The sequence below is a fragment of the Hippoglossus hippoglossus genome, chromosome 21 (assembly GCF_009819705.1).
Source record: "Hippoglossus hippoglossus isolate fHipHip1 chromosome 21, fHipHip1.pri, whole genome shotgun sequence".
NCBI classification, from domain to species: domain Eukaryota; kingdom Metazoa; phylum Chordata; class Actinopteri; order Pleuronectiformes; family Pleuronectidae; genus Hippoglossus; species Hippoglossus hippoglossus.
In genome coordinates, this window is record NC_047171.1 from 10,464,697 (window position 1) to 10,482,272 (window position 17,576).

The 17,576-nt window shown below is 41.5% G+C and overlaps 3 protein-coding genes across 5 annotated transcripts; all 3 read left to right on the forward strand.

Annotated features, from left to right (window-relative positions):
• LOC117754694 (tubulin alpha chain-like) lies at positions 1–2,688 on the forward strand. The gene is made up of 4 exons (XM_034573787.1): positions 1–18; positions 262–484; positions 783–931; positions 1,116–2,688. The coding sequence occupies exons 1-4, from the start codon at positions 16–18 to the stop codon at positions 2,088–2,090; spliced, it is 1,350 nt and encodes a 449-aa protein (XP_034429678.1). The 5' UTR covers positions 1–15; the 3' UTR covers positions 2,091–2,688.
• Positions 2,689–3,286: 598 nt separating this feature from the next.
• LOC117754691 (tubulin alpha chain) lies at positions 3,287–6,663 on the forward strand. The gene is made up of 4 exons (XM_034573785.1): positions 3,287–3,438; positions 4,804–5,026; positions 5,241–5,389; positions 5,565–6,663. Exons 1-4 carry the CDS (start codon positions 3,436–3,438, stop codon positions 6,540–6,542), a joined length of 1,353 nt encoding a protein of 450 aa, XP_034429676.1. The 5' UTR covers positions 3,287–3,435; the 3' UTR covers positions 6,543–6,663.
• A 1,063-nt stretch (positions 6,664–7,726) lies between these two features.
• On the forward strand, positions 7,727–17,225 carry dnajb2 (DnaJ heat shock protein family (Hsp40) member B2). Of its 3 annotated transcripts, XM_034573791.1 has the most exons (11): positions 7,735–8,053; positions 9,751–9,843; positions 10,265–10,374; positions 10,652–10,705; positions 10,982–11,092; positions 11,675–11,749; positions 11,832–11,964; positions 12,329–12,399; positions 12,735–13,025; positions 16,649–16,713; positions 16,850–17,225. In XM_034573791.1, exons 2-10 carry the CDS (start codon positions 9,779–9,781, stop codon positions 16,675–16,677), a joined length of 939 nt encoding a protein of 312 aa, XP_034429682.1. In that variant the 5' UTR covers positions 7,735–8,053; positions 9,751–9,778; the 3' UTR covers positions 16,678–16,713; positions 16,850–17,225. The 3 variants fall into 3 exon arrangements, 2 of the variants coding, with proteins under 2 accessions (XP_034429680.1, XP_034429682.1); XR_004612483.1 differs by lacking the exons at positions 16,649–16,713; positions 16,850–17,225 and adding an exon at positions 15,397–16,203 and having other exon boundaries at positions 7,727–8,053; positions 12,735–15,330; XM_034573789.1 differs by lacking the exons at positions 16,649–16,713; positions 16,850–17,225 and having other exon boundaries at positions 7,727–8,053; positions 12,735–16,203.
• Positions 17,226–17,576: the final 351 nt, after the last annotated feature.

The following is a 17,576-nucleotide window of genomic DNA, read 5'->3' on the forward strand; positions in this document are numbered from 1 at the left end:
GAGGAGAAATAAACCATGGTAAGATATAGTTGGACAGGGCAAAACTTATGTTTAACTTTGAATATAGATGAAATATTGGGTCCAAACTAAAGTGTGGGATATTGAGCAATTAGATGAAATGGATCAGATGTTTTAATTTGCATCTGTCCATAACAGACAAAGTAGAATATAGTAAGTAGTTTTAAAAGATTTTGTGAAGCAGAAATGTAGAACGTAAACGGATACTTGTGTTAACCGAACAGTATTGGTCACTCTCTACAGCGCGATGTAATCTCAATTCATGTGGGCCAAGCTGGGGCTCATATCGGCAATGCATGCTGGGAGCTGTATTGCTTGGAACATGGATCCCAGCCAGATGGACAGAAGCCCTCTGACAAAACAATTGGAGGAGGAGATGATTCCTTCAACACCTTTTTCAGTGAGACTGGGGCAGGAAAGCACGTTCCCAGAGCGATCTTTGTCGACCTGGAACCTACTGTCATCGGTCAGTGCCATTTAAATAAATAGCTGATGATGTCTTACATAGATTGAATGTTTCAATGCAATTATTTAGTTAAATTTTCTTTCAAAATTTTGACTGGAAATAAAACACCAATGTTTCATTTAAGAAGTAAACATCTATGAAGAATTGCAAATGCTAATCGTCTCTTCATTATAAAAAACATTACAAAGATTCCTTTGTTCAATGTGGAAAGTTCTCAACATAAAACTGATAAGGGTAATTCAAGTATGGGATTAATCATTCAGTAAATTGATTGGCATGTAATTCCTTTCTTGTCTAGATGAGGTGCGCTCAGGAACCTACCGTCAGCTATTCCACCCTGAGCAGCTGATTACAGGAAAAGAGGACGCTGCCAATAACTATGCTCGAGGGCATTACACCATCGGCAAGGAGATCATTGACCTGGTCCTGGACCGGACTCGTAAACTGGTGAGGTTTAACAATTCACAAGAGGTTGACATCTGTCAAAAGCAATTTTGCCTTGGCCTTAGTTTTCATAGAAAAGAAAGAAAGAAAAGGGGAACCACCAAATTTACACACTGATTTTATACATTCGTATAGATTATGTAGCCCTCATGCAATTTTAATTAACCAAAACCAATTTTCCTTTCAGGCTGATCAGTGCACTGGTCTGCAAGGATTTCTAATCTTCCACAGCTTTGGGGGAGGCACTGGCTCAGGTTTCACCTCCCTGCTGATGGAAAGACTCTCCGTTGATTATGGCAAAAAGTCTAAGCTTGAGTTTGCCGTCTACCCAGCCCCCCAGATTTCCACAGCAGTGGTGGAGCCTTACAACTCCATCTTGACCACTCACACCACCCTGGAGCACTCCGACTGTGCCTTCATGGTGGACAACGAGGCCATCTACGACATCTGCCGCAGGAACCTCGATATTGAGCGTCCGTCCTACACCAACCTCAACCGGCTCATCAGCCAGATTGTGTCTTCAATCACAGCCTCACTCCGTTTTGACGGAGCCCTGAACGTTGACCTGACAGAGTTCCAGACCAACTTGGTGCCATACCCTCGTATCCACTTCCCCCTGGCCACCTACGCCCCCGTCATCTCCGCTGAGAAAGCTTACCATGAGCAGCTGTCAGTCGCCGACATCACCAACACCTGCTTTGAGCCAGCCAATCAGATGGTGAAGTGTGATCCCCGTCATGGTAAATACATGGCCTGCTGTCTGCTGTATCGTGGTGATGTGGTGCCCAAAGACGTCAACTCTGCCATCGCAGCCATCAAGACCAAAAGCAGCATCCAGTTTGTGGACTGGTGCCCCACAGGCTTCAAGGTTGGCATCAACTATCAGCCTCCGACTGCGGTTCCTGGTGGAGACCTGGCCAAGGTGCAGAGGGCCGTGTGCATGCTGAGCAACACCACCGCCATCGCCGAGGCCTGGGCCCGTCTCGACCACAAGTTTGACCTCATGTACGCCAAGAGGGCCTTTGTCCACTGGTATGTTGGGGAGGGAATGGAAGAGGGGGAGTTCTCAGAGGCCAGAGAAGATCTGGCTGCCCTGGAGAAGGATTATGAAGAGGTGGGTGCTGATGACATGGCAGAGGAGGATGATGGAGAAGAATATTGACCTTTGCCAAAGTAGATTGATTTACAGTATATGCCTATTTTCAAAATTGGTCACTTGGTGTTTGTAGTCAAGTCAAACCTGTTGATAAATCCCTAATATTATCCAATCATACGATTCTGTGATACCCATTCTCCTTATCTCTCTTATTCTCCTGACAAACCCTATCCAAAATATTATCTAAACGTCTTAATATCGGTGAAAGGGTGTAAACACAAGTATTACATTTAATAGAATTGTTTCTCATGGTACTGTGCTGACAAAGCGTATTAAAATAAAATCTGACATATCTTGTTTCGGGCCTTTTTATTACTGCAGTTTCACAATGAGAGACTTAGACCAAACCCTCCCATTTGTGCACCTCCCCCCACTATCCCTCTACATGTGGAATGTAAGTTATGAAAGAGCGTCAGTCTCTTTATGCTATTCAGCTGTGACTTTGTGAGAGCAAGAGACAGAGAATAACTGACTAACTCACTGACTGGTGTTGTTTGTGTAGCTCATACCCAGAGAGGGGCCTGCAGGAACAATAGGATCCCAGTTACTGTGTGAATAATATCTCTGTGATCCTGAGAGCGCTGCTGAAAAGTTGTACAAACGAGAAATAGAAAACTGGCCTTGACATTCCTCAGAATTTTTTTTTTCTCTTGTGTATTTTGAATGAGCTGTTTTAACTGTTCCTCCAGATCACCATTTTCTTATCCCACCATTAAAAAATGTATCTTTCGCATTTGACGATCAACAATAAAGATCTTACATGAAGGCTCCATCGTGTTTTATTCCTCATTTAACTATTAAATACAGACAGAGGGTGGGCTCTGCTGATGCGTGTGTGGGTGCAGATGCATGTATAAGATTAGGATAATCACTCTTTTAGCATAGTCTGTGTCATATGGAGATACTGTATGTTGAGAATTATTCGGAGGAGACCTTTTACACGTTCTTGGTCAGTTCCCTTGAATAAAAATGCATTGAAGCTTTGGATGTGAATAAACAAACTGAACTATTCCTCATAATAGATGATCACAGTCTCTTTCACTTACAAACATGCACAAATTGAGAAAACAGGGCAGAGGGCAGGTTTTTACACATAGGCCTCTAATCTCCAACTGAAAGACAAAGAAGATAAAAGTAAGGGTGGATAGCATGACACAGTCAAAGGGACTTCCCACCTATTTTTTTTTTTTAAGTGCTGCTCCCTTCCGCCAATGAGCTGTGCAGCTGCCTGCTGTGGTTTCCTGCCTGCCCCCTCCACATCCTTGCCTATATAAACCCTGACTCTCCCTCTCCTCCACACTTCTTCCCTGAGTCTGAATCCTCAACGTCAGTCGCAGGACAAACAGACACAATGGTGAGTAACTGCTCGGCCGGTGACGTAGCCTTGAGACTGCATTCACCCTCTTAACTTCATCCTCCCCTGGTCTCTGCTTCTCAGCATTAGATGGATTACACAAGTATAGGCCTGTGTTAGACACACAAGGCCTCTTGCTGTGGAGTTGAAGGTTACTGAGAGAAAAGCAGTTTTATCCTTTCAGATGACTGTGGTTGTTTGAGCTGAATTTAGGGAATCAAACTCAACAGTCTGGGTCAGACCACAGACACTTTAAGAGTTTGACTGCTCGGACACATTTATACTTGTTTGATATATTACAGCTAATTGTAAAACAAGAAAAATCTAACCCCAAGAGAAAAAGTAAGTGGTATTGCAATTGTGTGTTTGTGAGGAATTAAGGAGTTTTTGTGGCTGCCAGGGAGTGACCGGGGTAATCGTGGCAGTAGGGGGATGGATAGGAAGGAGAGAAAATAGGAGTGGTCTGGCCAATGCAGTATGAGTTACTTGGCAGCCATTTTGCAGCTGTTAGGAGTTTTTGTTTGAGAGAGAGGAGGAGACGGAGGAGGGGGAGGAGGAGGAGGAGGAGGAGAGAGAGAGAGAGAGAGAGAGAGAGAGAGAGAGAGAGAGAGAGAGAGAGAGAGAGAGAGAGAGAGAGCATTTTGCAGCTGTTAGGAGTTTTGGATTTGAGGGAGAGGAGAAGATGGAGGAGGAGGAGGAGGAGGAGGAGGAGGAGAGACAGAGAGAGAGAGAGAGATCCCTGACAGTTATAGATCTATGCAGCTGGACAGGATCGGGGAGGAGAGAGGCACAAAAGGGAGGAGTGAGGACAGGGAGGACATACAGGATGGAGAAGTGGGGGAAGGTTTTCTTGAGTCATTGACATGCTGTCATATACACATACTGACTTACTTTATATGTTCCATATATACATCTATGTATATAAACCCTAACCCTACAGATACAACCAAAGCTGCATTTTATCTGTGTAGCTATGTGTCTTACTGTAACTCTAATGCAGCCGTGCCTGTGTAGGCTTTAACAAACATACAGACAGTGATGAGCAGTCAAAGTGTCTTTGTCAACTGAGAGGCTTCCTCGGTGGAGAGAGGTCTGGGAGCAGACAAAAGACTGTTATAAGACATGAAGTTCAAACAATGAACAGTGACACCATTGTTTATAGGGGAATATAAACGATGCTCTATGTTTTGGTGCACTATGTATAAGTTTTCATTTGTGGATCTACTTTTCAATCCTGATAAAGTTATAAGTTATCACTGTTGGAGACAGGCAGTACTCCTACTGCACATACGTACAGTAACACTTTTACATCTGGATAGGAAAAGTATGTTTAATAACAACCTTCATCCCCCTTCTTTCCTTCAGCGTGAGTGTATTTCTATGCATGTCGGCCAAGCCGGGGCCCAGATGGGAAATGCATGTTGGGAGTTGTACTGCCTTGAACATGGGATCCAGCCTGATGGACAGATGCCCTCTGACAAGACTATTGGAGGAGGAGATGACTCCTTCAACACCTTCTTCAGTGAAACGGGAGCAGGAAAACACGTTCCTAGAGCGATCTTTGTCGACCTGGAACCAACTGTCATTGGTCAGTATTATCCACATCATTGTTTGTTTGATTTAAACTTGTCCACATGAAATTTACTTGGATAATTGAATTTTAGTCATCTTTATGGTAAAACATGTTACAGATGTTATTTTCCCTTATATTTAACTACACTATCTGAGCAAATGTTATTTAAGTGCATTCTTCACATAGGGACATTATTTCTTACTCTCATCTTTAATTGTCCTTTTTACAGATGAGGTGCGTACAGGAACCTACCGTCAACTGTTCCACCCTGAGCAGCTGATTACAGGAAAGGAGGATGCTGCCAATAACTATGCTCGAGGGCATTACACCATCGGCAAGGAGATCATTGACCTGGTTCTGGACCGGACTCGTAAACTGGTGAATGCTTTGAGACATTAGTTTTTGCATTTAACGAGATTTTAACCTTTCCACGAAGGATTATAATGGATAAGATAGTCAGAGTGATGTATTGTCAATTTCTGATTTTATACAGTAGTATTGATGATGTAGCCCTCATGCAATTTTAATATATCTAAGTCAATTTTCATTTCAGGCTGATCAGTGCACTGGTCTGCAGGGATTTCTAATCTTCCACAGCTTTGGAGGAGGCACTGGCTCAGGTTTCACCTCCCTTCTGATGGAGAGACTCTCTGTTGACTTTGGCAAAAAGTCTAAGCTTGAGTTTGCCGTCTACCCAGCCCCCCAGATTTCCACTGCAGTGGTGGAGCCTTACAACTCCATCTTGACCACTCACACCACCCTGGAGCACTCCGACTGCGCCTTCATGGTGGACAACGAGGCCATCTACGACATCTGCCGCAGGAACCTCGATATTGAGCGCCCGTCCTACACCAACCTCAACCGGCTCATCGGCCAGATTGTGTCTTCAATCACAGCCTCACTTCGTTTTGACGGAGCCCTGAACGTTGACCTGACAGAGTTCCAGACCAACTTGGTGCCATACCCTCGTATCCACTTCCCCCTGGCCACCTACGCCCCCGTCATCTCCGCTGAGAAAGCTTACCATGAGCAGCTGTCAGTCGCCGACATCACCAACGCCTGCTTTGAGCCAGCCAATCAGATGGTGAAGTGTGATCCCCGTCATGGTAAATACATGGCCTGCTGTCTGCTGTATCGTGGTGATGTGGTGCCCAAAGACGTCAACTCTGCCATCGCAGCCATCAAGACCAAACGCACCATCCAGTTTGTGGACTGGTGCCCCACAGGCTTCAAGGTTGGCATCAACTATCAGCCTCCGACTGCGGTTCCTGGTGGAGACCTGGCCAAGGTGCAGAGGGCCGTGTGCATGCTGAGCAACACCACCGCCATCGCCGAGGCCTGGGCCCGTCTCGACCACAAGTTTGACCTCATGTACGCCAAGAGGGCCTTTGTCCACTGGTATGTTGGGGAGGGAATGGAAGAGGGGGAGTTCTCAGAGGCCAGAGAAGACATGGCTGCCCTGGAGAAGGATTATGAAGAGGTGGGCACTGACAGCTTGGGAGACGAGGATGAAGAAGGAGAGGAGTACTAAAGAGCCAAACATTATCACGCATTCCAAAAGTTAGCATGAATGTAACACATTCCCAACAACTTCCTGATAACGTGTGGGGTTGAAATGTCAGTAATATCAATAAAAAGCTTTCCCGAACCTTTTCAATGGTGATCATTCTTGAACTCTTTCAGCATTTACAAAGACTTGTAGACAATACAATTATTAGTACTCCACAAATAAATACTTAAATTAATTGGTTGGATTTCATGATTCGATTCATGTGCACCTCCCATTTATTATAAGGGACATTACAGTTTATCTGCCTGTGCACATTTCCTGCCCTGTTGATAATGACGCCAAAGTGCACAATGGGCTGGGCCGACTTTCTTCCTGCTGTAGCTATACTCCACCACCAGATGGTAATAATGTGACCACATAGTATATTTCCAGGTTTGACACCAGTGAAGGGTCCAAATAACTATGACTGTACATCATGAGCTCATCATGTGACCCTGACCAGTGAATCCCCTGATGACTCATGGTCAACTAGCATGTCTCTGGTAAAAATGTAAGACTTGTTCTCAGTGACAAGTTTAAAGGTAAATGGGTCAACGGGGTCATGTCCAAGTGCATTATTTCCTTTTTAAAATAATTGCGTCAATTCTTGACATGAATTGCTTTATTTTATAAAATCTATTTATTTAGACACAATTGTAGTACATTTAGATAATAATATTTTGGGCTTCCCTAACCCCCCAAATGTCAGGTGGCGAAACTGCGTGAACCTATTTAAGAGGTAACTTCAATGAAAATGAATTGAAATCCTCATTTTCGGTGAGATATTTTTAAAATCCCATGGGAAAGAAAAATTCCAAAGTAATTTAAGCGGAAAACGTGTTTAATTACATTGTTCTGGACTCAAAATATGTGTTGTATCTATATTGAAAAGACAATTTTTTCAAAATATCTTTTTGCGAAGCTTTATTTGTCATCGACCCCAAAACATGTGGCCATTCAATTCAGTTCAGTTCAAATGTATTTATCCGTTAACAACTTTCATTTTGAATGTGAAACCAAGAAGCCACTGAAGCCTGAAGACATATTACTTATCCTTATTATTTATTTATCTCACAGCAACAGCCGGACAGCTGGGGGGGGGGGGGACTTGTGACGTCACCAGACATGTTCCAGAAAGTGGCTCTATTCCCCCCCCCCCCTCCCGGCGGATGGTGAGTAGGACGTGCAGCTGTTGAAGAGCTGGACGCGGAGGGGGGGTTAACAGGGCGGAGCGGTCCGGTCGGCTACACCCGGCGGGGGCACCGTGGGAGGGGGGGGGGGGCTGGGGTGAGGCCGCAGAGACGCACAGCGGCTCCGGACTGGTGTCAGGGCGGAGACGAGAAAGGAGGAGTGTGTGTTGTGTGTGTGCGCGTGTGTGTATACGGCTCGTCACGGAGGACAGACGCGGGGAGTGAATCCCAGAGGAGCCGCTCACTCACCGTCCCTCCAACCCAGCTGGACCCGCGGCTACACTCCCTCGCTGCTAACACACGGTACGTCCACAGCAGCTCCGCCAACAGCACGACACGGCGCGTACAGCCACCACCGCCGCGAACTTCACCTTCATTAGGAACAGTCACAGCAAGAGAACAGCCATGTTGCCTTCAACGTGAGTACAGCCAGCACCTGTCCCTTCCCCGCCCCGTGGATGGAGCCGCTAGGTTCGCGTAGGCCCGCTGACAGGACCGAGGCAGTTGTCAGATTCCGTGAAGCCAGAAATAACGTGGTAATAACGGGTGTATGAGAGCACGTCTGGTCCACGGGGCAGCACGGGGAGGGACGATTAGTTTAGCTGCAGTTTGGAAACACCCTTCAACTCCCCGAACCTGTGGCTGCCCACTGGGGAGACTGGTGGGAGGTTGCCAGCATGGTGATGGGAGATGCTGTCATCAAGGGTGCTTGGTACTTTCACTTTCACAAAGTGTCGTCTGTCCCTCTATTCTTCTGTCTGTCTGTCTGTCTGTCTGTCTATTTAAGTATCTATCTGTCTGTCTGTCTGTCTATCTGTCTGTCCTTGATATATTCATCTATGAGTGCTCATCTGTTGCTGATTTACTGTGTAGGATAAAGATAGTCAATCAATATTTAATTCATCTTGTATCAAATGAACAGGAAACATCTCATCCAATAAGAAATCCATTTGTCTCATAATATATTATCAAAATAGCTATTACCATACTCTACATCATGCCTTCATCCTTCTTACCATCCAAGGACAGTGCAGCATTTAGAAACACAAGATAATCAAAGTGAAACCAAATGTTAAAATCCATCCAAAGGTACATACATCAATTCATGTTATGTAAATAAACAAAATTCCAAAGTAAACTCAGGTTATAATAAGATACAGAGCCAGAGACACCTTACAACACATCATATATAAACACAAGAATAGGTAAAGTATTATCAAACATTAAAATGGCACAGACACCTGACAATACGTCGAAGGTAAATACAAGAATAGTTCAAAATAAAGCTTCTAATCAGATTTAGAGGCAAAGACAGGAACAAATTAAGTCAAAGGTTAAAACCAAATAAGAGAGGGCTGGACAGAATAGGAAGAGGTGTTGTTGTGAATCTTTTGTTTTAAGGGTCTCAGATAAATCACCAGTAAACCTCTGTGTCAATTCATTTGTTAAAAATTAACAGTTGAAAGTTATGATTAATGCGTATATTTGAGACTTGGATTTCAGTATTGATTCTAGCCTAAATCAGTATGTCAGTCAACAGTTCTTTACCTCTAGCTTTCAGGATGCAGGATGACTCATGATGACTCTTACAAAAAAAAACGCTTGAGAATACAATTGAGTCAAGTTTACTCAGCAAGTTTTACATAAAAGAAGTAATTAGCAAACAGCAGTTCTTGTCTAGTCAAGTTAAGGCAGCAGAAGACACTCACCCAGATGCAAATGTCTCCAGGCTCCCAGGTGTTTTCAGGTTATCTGCCAGCTCTTTGCTCGGGGTTGGGTGAGTACGCTGAGAAGTGCAGGATGTCATTTAACGAGATTTAAGAAAAGTTTTCCTAATCTAACAAATGCAGCAAAGCCAACGGTGACGGAGTTGTCAATCTGACGGGTTTTGCCAGTGCACGGCTACAGACAGAAACTGGCATCCTAAACAGAATATGTATGTAACATCAGAGCTGGTTCAATGTGTTACTCAAACGGAAACTGTTATATTTTGATTTCAGAGAGGGCTGAGGAGTGACAGGAGGCAACATGGTGGATTACTATAATGTCCTGGGAGTGTCCAAAACAGCCTCTCCGGACGACATCAAGAAGGCGTGAGTATACTGAGAGTGGCTGAAGGATGCCCATGGAATCATTGTCACATACAAGAAAACAATATTTCATTTGGATAGAAAGCATGACACAACATTTATAATACAACACAAAAATGATTTTGAGAATAAATTTGCAGTGTAACCTTTAAGCCTTTACAATTGTGGCTTCTTCAAAAGCAGCGGTTTCTTAGTTCCATGTCTCTAGATGTTAGGAACTGAAGTTAACATTTAAAAAAAGTCTTGTTTCAAACATGTATTTTCAAAAAAGGACACAAGGTCAAAAATACATCACCTCATTATTTATGTTATCTAAACCAGCTTATAACCATAATTAGAGGTTTGAGAATGTTTCGTGCATATCATTGTATTTGTTTACTTGGATATGAGTGTGTAGCTATGTCTCTGTTTGTGTTGACTGTAGGTACAGGAAACAGGCTCTGAAATGGCATCCTGACAAAAATCCCGACAACAAGGAAGAAGCAGAGAAGAAGTTCAAAGAAGTTGCTGAGGCCTATGAAGTCCTGTCCGACAGTAAGTTGTGTGCGTGTGTTTGTGTGTGTGTGTGTGTGTGTGTGTGTGTGTGTGTGTGTGTGTGTGTGTGTGTGTGTGTGTGTGAGAGAGAGAGTCACAATTCTGGGATGTTGGCTGAGCGGTTGATCTGTATTGATGCAGTGAGTAATAAATCTAAGTCTTAAAGTAAATATATAACATGTTAGTTAATTGAATGCGTGTGTCGGGTGTTTGTATTTGTATTAATTGATAGGGTTTTGATTCTATCATTAAACTGGACTTCTTTCCTTTGTCGCAGAGAGTAAACGAGCTGAGTATGACGGATTTGGAAACAACAGAATGGGACACACAGGTAAACAAAAACCTGTTGTTGTGGTTCTGCGATATTGTTGCATCCATTATCGTAATAGTTTCTTACAACTCAAAGACACATGAAGGCAAAAAACTTATAAAAGCTAAATTTGAGGACTGATAGTTTGTTTGCTCTTTGTTTTTCTCATTCTACTTTTTTCTGCTCTTATCCTTCTCTTTCCTCTCCTCACTATTCCCTCATCTTACTCCTCAATCCAATCTTCTCCCTCTACTCTTTCTCTTCCTTCTTCATCCGCCTGACAACTTCATCTCTCAGGTCCCTCCAGCTCGGACTTTTCGTCAGATTTCCCATTCACCCACACATTCCGTAGCCCAGATGAGGTATTCCGAGAATTCTTTGCTGGCCAGGATCCTTTTGCCTTTTTTGGTAAGTCATGCACAATATACAGGCCTCTATTAGCACTTAGTCTTTCCAGGCTTGATGTCTTAAATTCTATTCATTCTACTCAATTTAATTTCTTACTGTTTACAGTAGGTGGGGTGATATATTGTCTGAAAATGAAAATGAAAATAATTGTTTTCTCATGCAGATTACAATATATTTGACATTTGTATATTTATTACAAAATAATATAATGTAATGGAACAGGCAACTTTGCTATTAACTGATGCTTCGTGTCTGAATGGTCAGAGTGGAAGGGTTACATTAAGTAGTTAGAAGAGATTGTAAGCAAATTACAGTTTGCAGTTGCAAGCTACTTTTTTTCATTTTCACGGGTTAAAAGATCCGAAATTTAAGGTGTAAACTAAATATTTAAACTGAATTTGTGCAACAACAGGACAACTGTTAAATCCTACTTTGAAAAACAAAATCACCTGTCGTTCAATAATTACACTAAGTTTCTCGAAAGAGAATATATCCCACTGCTTGACTAAAGTTTGAACTTAAAAAAAAAAACTTTAAATAAATATTACATTTATATTTAACAGACAAGTTTCTCTCATTCAGATGACTTCTCATCGTTTGGAGGCTCATCCTCTCGTCTCGGCCCCAGTCGATTCTTCTCTTTCCCTTCAACCAAAGGTAAACATACTTTCAGTACTGACCGTCAAATGAATCAGTGTCTTCCCTTGTTTCTCTTTGCTGATCCTCTGTCCTTCTCCAGTGGACTTCACCTCGTTCTCCTCTTCGTTGGGGGGCATGGATGGGATGGACAGCATGGGTGGAGGGATGAGCAACTTCAGATCAGTCTCTACCTCCACTCGCATCATAAATGGAAAGAGCACCACTACCAAGAAGTATGTAATGTCTTTCCTATGAACACCAATATTGTACTTTTAAGACAAACTGTTGAACTTGCCATTTTTATACATATTTTCCAGCACTTTTATAACATTTTTAATAAATTATATTGATTTAACAAAAATGTTATAAATGAATTTTATTCGACCGACTGTTCTATATTTATGAACTACAGACATCAGGAGTTAGGGTTGTCTACAAACCTATACTGGTAATAAACATTGTAGGTGGCTTTTACAGGATGGAATATGTGTTTATGGTTGATAAGAGCAAGTGCTAGACACCATGACACACACACACAAAAGAAAGATGGAGGTATTTCACTACCACCGTGTATCTGTGTATTTGTCTTCCTTACAGGATAAAGGAAAATGGGCAGGAGAGAGTAGAAATTGAGGAGGATGGGGTGTTAAAGAGTGTCCTAATTAATGGTAAGACCGCATATTCTGACATTGATTGGGAAATTAGAGGACAAATAGAAATTACACTTATATTTGTGTGAAGCAAATTCATTTGTGTGTCTGGTTTCATTTGTAGAACACCCATATCAAAGCTTTCAAATACAGGAACTATATTATTAGTAGAAAGTAGTATTACTAGTAAGTAGCAGAGATTTAAGATATTGGTAATGATGTTAAATTTGTGGTATGATGGCAGCACTACATTATGTAACCCCTCTTAGTTGTGTATTTCTGTATGTGTGTGCATATTATGCTACATCAGCACACCTCATACACACCTGTATTGTTGTGTGTGTTGTTCCCAGGCCTGAAAGATGAAATGGCTCTTGCTTTAGAGCTAAGCCGACGACAGGGAAAGTCCCATCCCTCCCCTCAGAAGGCAAAACTCCCGAGCAGATCGCCTGCCAAGTCCGACAGACCCTGTCCCAGCCGTCAGCCGGAGGCCACACATCGGTCATTCAGCTCCGCCCCTTTCTACAATTTAGCAGGGACTGTGGGAGCTACCGAGGCTGACGAAGACCTGCAGATGGCTTTGGCATACAGCCTGTCAGAATTGGAAGCAAAGCAGAGAGCAGCTCCTTCTGACTTCATATCAGGTGCTGGGGGCGGGGGTGGAGTTTTTAAGACAAAAAAGGTACATATGTCCAGTAATATAAAGGTTGTGACAAAGGAGACAGGTGAAGATGGGCAGGTTAAAGTAGGCACAGTGTTTGAAGATAGATGGGAAAGGGAGGGAAAGGAAACCAGGGAACCAGTATCCTCTCCTGAGTCCCCCTCAACTGCCGAAACTACGCCACTCAGCCAGTGCAGTGAAGAAGCCCATGAACCTGCCCCAAAAAATAGTGACGGCAATGTGAAAAAGAAAAAAAAGTGTGGCTGTATTGTTTGCTAAAACAGTGTATATGTGTTTGGGATTCTTTACACTTATCTCAGTGTTCCGCCTGCAGCCAAACTCTACTATAATGTGATTGGCAGAATCTAAATTCAAGGCAGTGGCTGATGACCTCTAGTCACCTCTGAAGGAGACAGTGTGAGTCAGCTCTGACAGGGCCTGTGGTTTACTGCTGTTTCTTTTTCTTTTGTTAATATTCAACCCAGACAATTCCATATAGTGTGCCAAAACAAAGCAACGGTTTAATAGTTTTTTAAGCAACATAGAGGATTGTTCCTGAAATACGTCAATTAGCCAATTATTTACATATTGCCAATAGAAATGAGTGGGAATAAGAGGGTTTGGGTTATGATTTACTCATTCAGACACTTTGGCAAAGGAATGTATCAGAACTGAAGCACTCCCAACTGATTGAAATTGAAAGTAGGCTACGTAACTTTCTCTGGTGATTGTCAGCCTTCAACTGATCTTTATCTGACCATAAAACACTTCTCCCAGTGTTAGATCCAATGTTATGACATCTAAGGACATATATTTGTGTTTTTTATACACCAAAAATCTTCTTTACCAAGCTGTAGTAGCCTACACATGTAGCATGGTAAAATTCACAGGTAGATTCAAATTGCCATGGTCAGTCAGTCAGAGCTTAAAGTCAGAGATAAATTCAGACTTGAGTGCTCTGGCTAGATTTGATGAGGAGTTATCCAAACCCCTGGATCATCTGCTAGTGCCAACGTGGTCCATGTATCCTTTTCTGACTCCAGTTCTGACTCCAGGAGCTGGTTATCACCAGCGACATAAAATGTTGGACAAAAGGGGAAAATTTCACGAGCAAGCTGAAAGTAATGCTCATGAAAAGTTGCATTAAAAAGATTAAAAAGTTAAATAATCTTTAGAGAAACACTAAGAGTTTAATAGAGATGTAATATTATATATAGAAGATGTTAACTCCTGAAGGCTAATTTTGAGGCATAGTTTCCGAATTTTCTCCATGGAATCTGTGTTTTCATACTTTCACAGTATTTGTACAGGACCTATATTCTGCTTTATAATCAAAATAGAGAAATGTCACTTTTTACAATATGGTACATTTTAGGTGACGCACAAACTCACACATTTTGCCAAATTCAAATAAACCTTAACAGGTAGCCCAGCTTTTATATTTTTTGTATAGTTAGAAAAAATTGTGAGGAGCTCTTGAAACATTATATTTGAGTACGATATCGTCACTACATTTGGTCAGATTGTAGTTTGCAGCACTTTATGAAGGCATAGCACAATGTGGAATGTGGAGATGTGTACGGCATTATGACTGAATTCATGAAAAATCATGAAAAAAAACCTAATATTTATATCTCTTTGGTGCCTTTAATCATTTGAACTACTTGTTCTCTATCGTATCAAGACTATCTCTCCACGAGTGGTGCTTCTAAAGCCCACTGTGGCTAATCAGTGCGTGGCCACCACAGATGATGTGTCTTAAAGAGTAATAATCGTCAGCTGCCCCTGTGGGGGTCAGTCCCCATACATATGGAATATGTAGGCTGGAGTGATCGTCTCTCCACTCAGAGAACCTGGGCTACCAATGTAACCATCTGTTAACAATGCTTAGATTATCACTGCAAACGTTGCCAGAAAATGAAAATGTATTTTAAGCCAAGTAAATGCACTTCACTCAACAAAGTGCATGTTGTTTTGTATCTGTAGATTCAAGACAATATTTCCTCCCACAGACGAACATGGCAAAACTCTGCATCAGTGTTTTGGGGTGTTCTGAGGAAGAAATGTGGATGAAGAGTAATGAAATGCAACGGTTAAAGATGTGCACAAGTAAAAAAATAGCTTGATCAACAAAATACTTCTAGTCTAATGTCTAGGATTAAGTGCTCCTTAGAAAAATACTAAAACTCTATCTGCTCCAGTTGAGCTGTGTAAATTATAGACTGCCATCCTCCAGGACAACTCCTAAACCTTCCTTCCACACAAACTGATTTGTGATGATGACATTTGTGGCTTTTACCTGAGATAGGAACGCATTACTGGTAAATCCACCAAAATGACAGACCTGGATTTAGTGGCACCTAGTGGTGAGGTTGCATATGAGGTTACAACCTACTTATACCTGCTCCCCTGTATATTATCAAAGAGAACCTAATGACCTTTAGGAAACATAAAACCATTAAAGGCCCTCTCTGGAGCCGGTGTTTGGTTTGTCTGCTCTGGGCTACTGTAGAAATATAGCAGTGCAACATGGCGGACTCTGTGCAAGAGGATTTGCTGCCTGTGTAGAAATCAAGGGCTCATTCTAAAAAACCTAATCATGAATATACTGTTCCATTTCAATTGATAAACCCGGTACTGTTTTTTCAAATGAATGAACATTGTGAACAGTGTTTTGTTTAGAACTGCTTTAGCTGTAGCTACTGCTCAGTTGGGTTATCGCCTGACTTCTTCTTCTTTGTGCTGGAACTCAACATCCAAGTATTACTGTAAATGAACTCCAGAGCTGTGTGCGTGTGTGTGTGTGTGTGTTTTTGTTGTGTGGTGTGGCAGTCTTATATTTTTCACGAGTGCCTGCATGGGTTTTTGCTTTCACTTTTAAGGATGAATTTATCGTCCATGACAAAACTTAAACACAGCTGTGAGATTATATCATCGGTTTTAACGAATTCAGATTATTCGGACTAATCTGTGAATCATGTGTATCCTTGCCTTATGATGACATGTGGAGAGGGAAATAGGAAGAGGCACAAGGCAAATGGGCTTTCTTATATAGAAATATATTAAACTGTAATCTTTGTGCTACATTGAAGTTTTTATTGTTGTTATTTTTATTTTCCAATTGTTAAAAAGAGAAATTACAAATAAAGATTGAGCCAAAAGTTGGGATATTTGATTTTTTTCAAAATATGAAAGTAACAGTCACACTTTTTTCACTACTTTACACAGAATTCACGCTTTACACCAGCGACTAATGAATAACACAAAATGACAAAACATTTACTGTATAATAACGAGCTGATTACCCTGGTTCTCTGGACCTCCATAACACAGTATACATAAATGAGCCATTTCAAATGAATACATATGACAGAACATATTAATTATGCTTACATTAAATATCACTAATCTAAACCAATGTGTCTATCATTTGCCCACTTAAGCCCTGTCCATGTATGTGGCATAATCACAAACCTGCCCGTTTCTCATCTGAAGCCATTTGTTCTCCTCTCCCTGGATTTCCAAGCTTCAATATCTTGTCAAATCTAAACAGGACTTTAGCAAAAATTAGTGTTTTTGTCTAACACTTCCTACTTCCTGTTTCAGATTCAGACTTTGAGGCTTTCACAAGCTAACCTGATTGGCTCGTGCTGCTCTGTGCCCTAACACAGGTAAAGAACCAGTGTGAAACTGTAGCATCCTGAAAGTTGTTCATATTCCCCCACATCTCTGTTTCACCTGATTCAGTAAGATGATTTTTACATCACTGATGAAGTGTAACATGTCCATGTGCATCTGTTCTTACAGGTCAAAGGTCAGTTCCCCCGTGATGCACTTCTCCCTCTCAGCCCACCATGGCTTCTACCTGCTGAATGACACTTAAAAAAAAGATGAACATTTTTATTTATATGTTAATAATGCTTGTGTGAGTGCGTGTCAGTGTGTGTGGAGCAAACGACTGGAAACTTAGCATTTACAGTTTATTATCTTGGAACTACAACTCGTGTTTTCATGAAAAAATTAACTATTATAATAATAAAGATAATGAACTTATTTCAGAAAAATAAGACAAACTTCTTTTTTCTCAAGTGAATGCATTATGCTTCTTTAGGTATGAAATGACTACTGTAAAAACAATTGTCTCTGCTTGACAAATAAACCATTTCCTGCTTATTGAACCAAATCAGTCTGTGGTAGTTTATCTTCATTAAACTTCACGGTTAATATTAAATTGAGAATAAAATTCCACAGAAGAAATACATTTTTACATTTAAAAAAATCCTCTTGAGAATACTGTAGTAGAATAGTTTTTACCAGTTTTACAAGAGGAAACTGTCCTATAAACTAAATATAAGGACTTAGATGAAATGTGACTATCTGATACAAGTTGAGTTATATCTTGTTCACCACAGCTTTTATTAAACCTAATGTAATGTACGCTTATAAAGAATAGCACTCGAGCCTTTTAGTTCTGCTGCGTCACATCACAAATTTATTAATTTCCAGTCAAAAATACATTTTTATAGATATTTTC